The sequence below is a fragment of the Mastomys coucha genome, unplaced genomic scaffold, assembly GCF_008632895.1.
Source record: "Mastomys coucha isolate ucsf_1 unplaced genomic scaffold, UCSF_Mcou_1 pScaffold12, whole genome shotgun sequence".
NCBI classification, from domain to species: Eukaryota; Metazoa; Chordata; class Mammalia; order Rodentia; family Muridae; genus Mastomys; species Mastomys coucha.
Window position 1 is genome coordinate 10,319,137 of NW_022196894.1, and position 9,001 is coordinate 10,328,137.

At 41.9% G+C, this 9,001-nt stretch overlaps 1 protein-coding gene across 6 annotated transcripts in view; it reads right to left on the minus strand.

Annotated features, from left to right (window-relative positions):
- Parn (poly(A)-specific ribonuclease) overlaps positions 1–9,001 on the minus strand; it is a 138,439-nt gene that overhangs the window by 92,487 nt on the left and 36,951 nt on the right. For all 6 annotated transcript variants that reach the window (XM_031363092.1, XM_031363090.1, XM_031363089.1 and 3 more), the window contains exons 14-18: positions 7,869–7,912; positions 5,986–6,028; positions 4,755–4,830; positions 2,656–2,766; positions 2,078–2,147 (exon numbers count right to left, since the gene is read on the minus strand). In XM_031363092.1, the coding sequence (XP_031218952.1) occupies positions 2,078–2,147; positions 2,656–2,766; positions 4,755–4,830; positions 5,986–6,028; positions 7,869–7,912 (344 nt within the window). The remainder of the gene's footprint in view (positions 1–2,077; positions 2,148–2,655; positions 2,767–4,754; positions 4,831–5,985; positions 6,029–7,868; positions 7,913–9,001) is intronic.

Below are 9,001 nucleotides of genomic sequence, written 5' to 3' on the forward strand. Positions count from 1 at the left end.
TAAAAGTCAATCTCTTAGTGAAAATCGTAGGATTCCTGATCTTATCCCCTATTCAACTATTTTAGATATGTATTTAGCCCCTCCAAAAGAAAAATCCTAAATGGACAGATGTTCTCATGCTAAATGAAGCCTTATATTTTTGGTGGAGACAGTTTCACATTGTAGCTTAGGTGGAACTAGAGCTCACTGTATAGCCCAGAGCTACTCAGACTCTGTCTTCCAGTACCGGGATTAGAAGCCTGAAATCCTGGAATGAGACTGCTGTACAGCATCTAGAGAACACTCATGCAGAAAAGCTCTTGCTCAGGCTGTTCTGCTCTGTTGGGGACATGTGAGACTCAGAAGCTAGATGCAGTCAGCCTCTAACCCAGTCGGTATCCACAACACCTGACTTTGCAAGGAGTTGAATGGAATCGAGAGAGAACTTCTGCTTCAAGTATTTGCAGGAACTAAACATTTCAATTTGAAAAATACTGTTGAACAGAGAATGAAATACCATGTCCATAAAAAGGCAAGGGATACTCGAAACTTCAATCATATGTATTGGCACTAGTGGCTCCCATGGTCTATGGCACAGATTTAAGAAGAATTACAAAGAATAAACACTGCTACAAAATAAGAAGTAAACACTAAGAAAATTATTTTTCACTTTTTCCCCCACTCTTAATGAGCTGGCCAGACACCAAAGATACTTTGTGTGTTAGCACAACTCATTTTCCATGCCAAAAAACTTCAACTTAATTTCCAATAAACGTCACACAATAGCTCTCTTTTGAAAAGGCCATCAATATCATACATATTTCTCTGAACTTCCAGATAAAATACCAACAAAAATAGAAAAAAAGAGGTACTGGAGAGACCACTCCATAGCTAAGAGAACTGGCTGCTTTTCCAGAGGACTCAGGTTCAGTTCCCAGCACCCACACGGCAGCTCACAACTGTTTGTAATTTCAGTTACAAACTCCAGTTACAGGGGATCCAACTCCTTCTTCTGGTCTCTGAAGGTACCAGGAGCACACATGGTTTACAGACATACATGTAGGCAAAACACTCACAGATAAAATTAATAATGATAGGAGAAAGATAGTGAGAAAAAAGAAAAAGGAAGCCACATTATAATTCACAATAAAACTCACTAACTCAGGGAATACCACTATCCAGAGCCTGTAAGAATCTTGGTTTGGAAGTAGCAGTTGTCACTACAGCATACCAAGTAGAGAACTGTGGATCTGTAGTTAATATAGACACCCTAAGGAAACAATATTCTCCCCTGTAAAGCCATAGTACAATGGAGTTGCCGCACATGATGTACAGAAATGATGAAACTCCCAACTCTGAAATAGCCGTTTCACACCATGATAGATGTGACTGCCTCATTCTGTTTTGGCTCACACAGAATCTAATATCTCTCTGTCAGAGAGGCTGAGGCCAAGAAGAAGGTTGAGGGCTTGGCACAGAGACAGACTTAGATGCCTAAGCATCACATCTACAACTTTAGTTTAGACCTTGCCAAGCAAGCATAAACCACACTGTGAAATAACAATCTTTGAGATTCTTGAAAAATGCTCCAAACCTAAGACTTCTTGAGAAGTAGTAGGTACAAGTTTTTCCCTCATTAGATGAGATGGACAGGAGAACACTGGATCATGGTTCAATCCCCTGCACACCACAAAAGGAAAAAGAGGCAAACAGAGAGCCAATGAGCATGCAATTACAAGCATGGCTTCCTAGATCAGCATACTATTTATCTAACATCTCCTTAGAAATAAAATGTAATCAGTTAATAAGGCAAATACAAAAAATAATAATGTCACATGTAAAGTTTGATAGGAAGTGGGTTTAACTAAAACACGCTTGAAGGTAGCGTAAATGCCCAAACCACTATCTTTTAGTTTTGGAAAAGACCTATGCCATCAGAAATACTTTCTTTCCAAAAAGTCAATTCCTACTTTCAAAAAACACCTGAGCTACTAAAGATGAGAAATACTTCATTGAAATCTACCCTGGATCCCTGTCCCCCAAGATATGGGTCTTGTCCACAGTGTGAGACCCAGGTTGTAACCCTCTGATTACTTACTTGTTAAAAAAGGGTTCAATGAGCTTTGATCTGGCAGATACACACATTTTTGGAGGACTGAGTAAAGAACCTAGTGAAGAGAAGCAGGGTATTATACACAGTACATGGTCAAAGGGCAGAAGCGCAGACAGTGTGTGTTGCATTCAATGAGGAGAAACGGTGCTCTTGAAGGTCTGTACACCTTACAACAGGCAGCAGTCAGCTGTCCCTTCCCGAGTATCCCCCTCTCAACACCCTCCTGCTTCTATAAGGATGGCCAGACCCTAGGACCACAGTGGAGATGCAGGTTGCCATCCCTTCCCCACTCCCACGTGGAAGCCAAATCCCAAACAATGTTATCCTTAAATGAGCTGTTTGGGGGGTAGTAGGGTAACTGGTTCCTGCACAAGAAATGACAAATGTCGGAAAGCTGGTGTCCAGGTGTGGGCACCTCAATCCTGGGCTTCCAAGTCTCCTGCACCAAGAGAAACACAAATCTGCTATCTAAGCCTGGTCTTTGGTAATTCATCACACCAGGCTAAGCTAACGAGAAACAGGAGAGATCCACTCTAGTTGATAGAAACATATATCTCAAGTACCTAAGTAATTTGCCATGGAGATGAAGCAGAGTCCTGTGATGTAGGCATCATACCCTGCCTCATGAAGCTGCTCAGAAGCTGTGTCATAGCTTGGAAAGCCTTCTGCACTTTCTAAAGAGGAAAAAAAGGAACGATCAATTTCCCCCAGAGCATTGCAAAATATGAAGTCCGGCCAAATCCAAACTGCATTCTTGTGTATTGTATATGTGGCCTGGAGATACAAATAAACCTGTCTTATTTCTCAGTTCTATCTTTATAATATAACAAAACCCCTAAAAGTGGGAATTTCAGTTTAGACCAAAAGCAAAAGGCCTCAGTTTCCTTACCCAGATTCAGCTATAGCCTTCCATGGCCACACTGACCAGAGCCTTCTCAATCTTATGTAGGCTTCCACGGCCATCTGCAATCTTACGTTTCCCATCCTGTGACAATTCCTCCTTGCTATTCTTACCATATATGTAGGGCAAAGTAGAGATTAAGCAGGACTTTGAGCTGGCCATGGTGGCCACACCTGCAATCGATGTATGTGGGAAGCTGAGGCAAAAGAACCACAGCAAATTTGAGACCAGCTTAAATTAAATAGTGAGTTCTAGCCCATCCTTGACTACAAAGTAAATGACAAACCAGCAATACTGAGAGGTCACACGATGACCATCAACCTCTCCTCCATCACTCAAACAAACATGACCCTGGACAAAGCACTGTACCCCTAAGACCCCAAGTTTTTAAAAATGAGATGATAATCCACCTTCCCTCATAAGGCTTTTGGGGAAGGGTAGCAAATGGTAAGATGTTGTTTAAGTTTTCACCTAGTGCCTGGAACATGCCATATGCTCATAACCACTATCCATCAGTATCCCAAATAATTCACATAAAACAAGCAAGTCCAACTAAATTCAGCAGGGCCCCTGGCTGTGCCAAGCTTAGCAATTTATACAGTCAAAAGCACACTCAACCTCAAAATAGATCAGAGCTTGCTATAATGCTGCCCTTAGTCCATGGGGTGACTGTACTTCAAAACCATTTATAAGTTAATTCTTAGTCACACTGATACATACAAGTGATGAATGAATGTGAGAAAAATAATCTGCTTTTGAGTAAATTCTGTACCAAAGAAATATAATACGAAAATAATAGGACAGGATACAGCTTTTACTCATAAATAATTATTTCCTAGAATCAAGCAGGAAATGAATGTTAAAAAGGCCACTGCCTCATCAGAAACTATTGATGGAATGGCTGGAACCATTTATGCTTTTTATGTAAGAGTTCTTTAATTTCCTTACATACCAAATATTGGGCTTGACACTTGCTAAGAAAGAAAGCCTTTTAACAATGTAGTGCTTAAGTAAGAACCTAGACACCACCTGCTAAAGCCCATTATTCCCCAGATCAATTATCCCATTACACGGTTACACACAGGGCATGGGTTTCCCTCCCTCTACCCAGCTCTCATCATAATTGGATTCTTGGACTATTACCCACAAGGGAAGCAAATGCCACCCTACTACCCTGAATCACCAACTTCTGGACCATTAGTGCTATGATCAGTTGTCTTTGGCCACAGCCCATAGAATGCTAACTGAAGGTCAGCAGCACAATGTGGGTAACACTAGCTCATGTGACACCAAGTGTTCCTACTGATGTCTGGCTTTCCTCAGTGATATTGTTAAGCTCAGAGGACACTGGTGTGCTCTCATCTCGGCAGCACATCCAGTCCTTGGGTTTTCTGAGACCCAAAATGTATTTTCATTGCATCTCCAATGATCAGTCACTAACTCTCTATCTCTGTTCAAACAATGCACCAGATAAAAGGATACATTTAGTTTTGGGAGAATTCCAAGCATTAGGAAATAAAAGCCCTAAAACTTTAATTGCCAACGTCACAGTGAATGGTTACCAAACTCTCTTAATATGATGTGGATATAGCTAGACATGGAACTAGAATACCATCTTTATTCAGAAAGCAGCCATCTAGCAAGGGACTAAAAGTTAGCCCAGCCAAAGTCCACAAATAGCACATTACCATTTCTAAGAAATTTCACATAACATATTAGTAATTTCCAAAGTTTGATGGTTTTCATGTTCAATATTCTTACCAACTTTAGGAGGGTCAAAAGGTGTCTCTTTCAACCGCTTTTCCAACTCTGCAAGGGACGTGTTGTTAATGATATCCTGCAAAGCAATAAGTGGAGAATTAGGACATTTAATCTCAGAGCAAGAGATTAAGGAGAGCCAACTTAGGGTATACAGATGGAAAAAGCATACCATACTGCCCTCTTGTGAATAAAGCCATTAGAATACATTTGTGAAAGGAGCAAGTTCAAGGTACACTACTGAAAGGTATGACGAATAGAAGACTTACAGTGTAAAACCTATAAACTCAGGCAGTCCTGGTGCTCCCATGTAATCCCAGCTACCTGGGAGTCTGAGGCAACAGGATGAAGAGTTTAAAGCCAACCTCATTACAAATGCAAAAGCAAAACTGTATGGAAAAAAAAAAACTGTGGCAGAGGGAGAAAAACAAACTTCCATGTTTGCTGAGGGGTTGGGGGATGACAGCATTTTGACAGGCGCTGCAGAAAAGCCACAAGCAGTTCTTAACTTCCAGGATTGCTGGCAGAGACACAGAACTGGAAAGCACTGTCCTAGTGTATTGTTCAGGCTTCAGAAAGTCCTTGACAAGAATGTAAATACATCAACTTAAATTATCCTTATTAGAATATATGTCCAAATATGCAAAATAAGAAGGCAAGCAGAGAGAGGATGAACTGTTTGCAGGTATATCCTATTCAATAACATGCATTACAAGCTGGGCGGGGACTGAGCACATCTTTAATTCCAGCACTTGGGAGGCAGAAACAGGTGGATCTCTGAATTCAGGTAGTCTGGTCTAACAATGCAAGTTCCAGGACAGACAAGGCAGTAATACAGAGAAATCCTGTGTGTGTGTATGTGTGTGTGTGTTTGTGTGTGTACATTCAAAAATGGGAAAAATAAAGATAACTTCACATTTTTATATTATTTCTGTTCTTTTCCAATTTCTCTCTTCTTCCTTTCTAATTTTTTTAATGTGTCTGAAATAGCATTTAACTAGATCAGAATTCCAGAGCTATTTGTAGTAATACAAAAAATTCCAAAGAGAGCTGGACACAGTTGCATCCCAGAACTTGGGAGGCAGAGGCGGAGGGGATCAGGAGTTCAAGGCTACTACTATCATATCAGTTACAGAGTGAGTCATGGCCTGCCTGGGCATACCAAGAGTCTGTCTCAAACAAACAGAAATTTCAAATTACCTCATGTGAGTGATAGTTCAGATTTAAATAATACCTTAAAAGGCTGTGTACTGGCCATCAACTTAGTATCCAAGAGTCTGGAAACAAAAGACATTTTAGTAAGGTAAGTAAAATAGATAATCAATATTGAAAATGTACTTTGTTAAAATATAAAAGTACTTAAAATGCCTTATAAATAAAACATACTCTTCATATATTAAATGCTTTCATGAAACACATAGAAGTGGACAGATGAAACAAACACACTGGTCAATGTGAACCAAGTGGCAATGTGGTTGATGAGCTGAGGACAGAGTCCCATCTGTTGGCTTCCCACCCTCACCAAAGTGTTATATGCAGTCCACACTAAGTCAAAGGAACAGGTTGCATTCCTGTCCCTGTGAATGAGGCTAGCATCCACCTTGAAAGCGAGGCAAACACTCCACATTTTACTGTTCTATGGGATCCACCCTTCCAAATGCCACTGCCCACTGCTACCATCTGGTTTGCACAGTCTGAACTCTTATGGAAGCCAAAATCAGCATTGAGAAGTTTCCTGCTACTATTTCTTACAGTGCCAGCTAAGCTCCACTGTCAACATGACTGGATTTGGAATCAATTATGAGCACACTCTGTGTCAGCCTTGGAGGAAGTCTCCAGAGGGTCAGCTGAGGAAGGAAGACCCACCAGGAGAGCAGGGAGCACGACCTCCACTGAGTGGGTAAGATAGGAGAGAAAGGCAGCCAAGTCCCTCTGCTTCCTGATCAGTTCTGTGAGGAGTGCTCAACTCCAAAAGCCCCACCATCCCTTTCCTATCAAGACAGACTGTACCCTCAAACCGTGCACCAGCTGATTTTAGTAGATACATCACAGCAATGGGGAAAAAAACAGAACACTTAACTACTCTACTATAGGGAACAGAAATACTAGGGAAGAGAGTGACCATGGAAAAATTCTATCTAAATCTAGTTCCACATAAATATAAGCACTGTGGCTATAGCAGCAATAGGTACCCTAATGTGCCCTCCTTCAAAGACATACTGTTTAAGCTCCATGGTTCATCACACATGTAAAATAGCATAGTCAAACTAGCATGCAATGCAATGTTGACTGTGAGAAACATTAATAGTACTGGCATTAATGAAAAATGGGAGGTGTGTGGGGCCAGGGAGCAATGGGATCAGAAGAAACAGACCTGGAGCAAGAATGGGGATAATCGGCAGGAGTAGGATTGGTCCCCTCAGGTCCTAGGCCTGCATGTCCTGGTGAATGTTATCCTATACCCTGCCCCTTGCCTCTTCAGAGGAGGTCATGTACGCAATGATTAGGTTAAACTTCTTCTCCCCTTATAAGGTCAAGTCCAGCAGCACCTAGAATTCTTCCTCATACAAATGAGACAACCCCAGAACCCAAGCCTCAGCCAATAATGTACACTCACCCCCAAATCCCCCACAAAGGATTAAATAGCCTTTGTTTCCCCCAATAAATCGAACCAGTTCTCTGAGGCTGCTCCCAGGTGTATGTGCTCTTTACCCTGCACTCACCACTAACCAAGATCCTGCCAGTGTGCACCTGCCTTCCCTCAAGTATAGCTGAGTGCTCAATGGGCCTGGCTACCCAGGGAGGGAGAAGCAGACACTGGACGGCAGGAGTGAAGATGAGGAATGTGTGGGATGGCCAGAACTCTGACAGGACCCTTCACCAGTCCTTCAGACCGCAGGATGCAGGAGAGAAAAAGGGAGAAGTCAACTGCTTTATACTTTCAGTTAGAATCTGATCTTTAATGACATGATCAAACTACTTGTAAATTTAAACAGTCGACTATGGTAAAGCTGGGGATATTCCATCCATTAAATCGCTTCCCAGCTTGTTCAACTGACTGTGCTGTATACGCCTCACTGAGTGTTTTAAATGTCAGGGCTCTTAAAGAAGGCTTACCTGGGGAAGACACATGTTGTCATCTCCTTAAACTCATTCAGGTCCTGAAAAGCAAGAAGATGAGCTGTTACTGTTCTCCTAGCAGACCATAGTACTGCTACAAACACGCAAGAGCAGCTCCAGTCCTAGCAGACCACAGTACTGCTACAAACACGCAAGAGCAGCTCCAATCCTAGCAGACCACAGTACTGCTACAAACACGCAAGAGCAGCTCCAGTCCTAGCAGACCACAGTACTGCTACAAACACGCAAGAGCAGCTCCAGTTCTCAGCTATTTCCTCAAACTGTCAAGCCTCACATGGGCCTCAAGCTAAATCGTAAGATCCACATATAATTAAGAATATTTCTAAGGAGCTAAAAAAGATGTCTCCAAAGTTAAGAGTGCTGTTGCTCTTGCAGATGACCCGGGTTAGATTCCCAGCACCCACATGGTGGCTCAATAACACCCAAATCTAGCTCCAGGCACCGCATACCCTACTCTGACCTCCTGATCAATGAGAGCCACATGGGAGGAGAGAACCAACTCCCACAGTTGTGCTCGGACCTCCACAGGCTAACTTGGCAACACACAAAACACACAGACAATACACAAAATTAAAAGTTTTAATGTAATGAAAATTAAATAAATAATGAATTTAGGAATATCTCCCAGTTCTCATTCCCTGAGAACTATGTGGCCTGAATAAGTAATATCATAATCAAAAGATTCTATGGCTGAACTAACATGAAAGTGGTTCCATCACATGTAAAGTATTGCTGGCCTGAATGACTGTACCCCAGAGAGTTCAGTGATAGTTGACAGACTGTGCTCCACTTCGCAGACTTATGTTAATAGTGACACAAAGTGGCATCCATACAATTAGTGGCTGACCTGGGAATGAACACTCTGTGAAGCACCTTAAATCTCGGCGCCCATCTCTGGTTGTTAGTTAAAATGGCCATAAAAACACAGACCTTAGACATGCATAAGATCCTGCTTAAGTACTCAAGTAAATTGCTAATGTGGCACTAACAGCAGCTGGAGGATAGCTGATTACACTGTGAACCAAGATTGTGTTGTTTCCGGTTTCTACTTGTGGTGTGGCTCAGCCCTTAGCACACACCTTAAACCCTCTTCCTGCAATCCAGACACA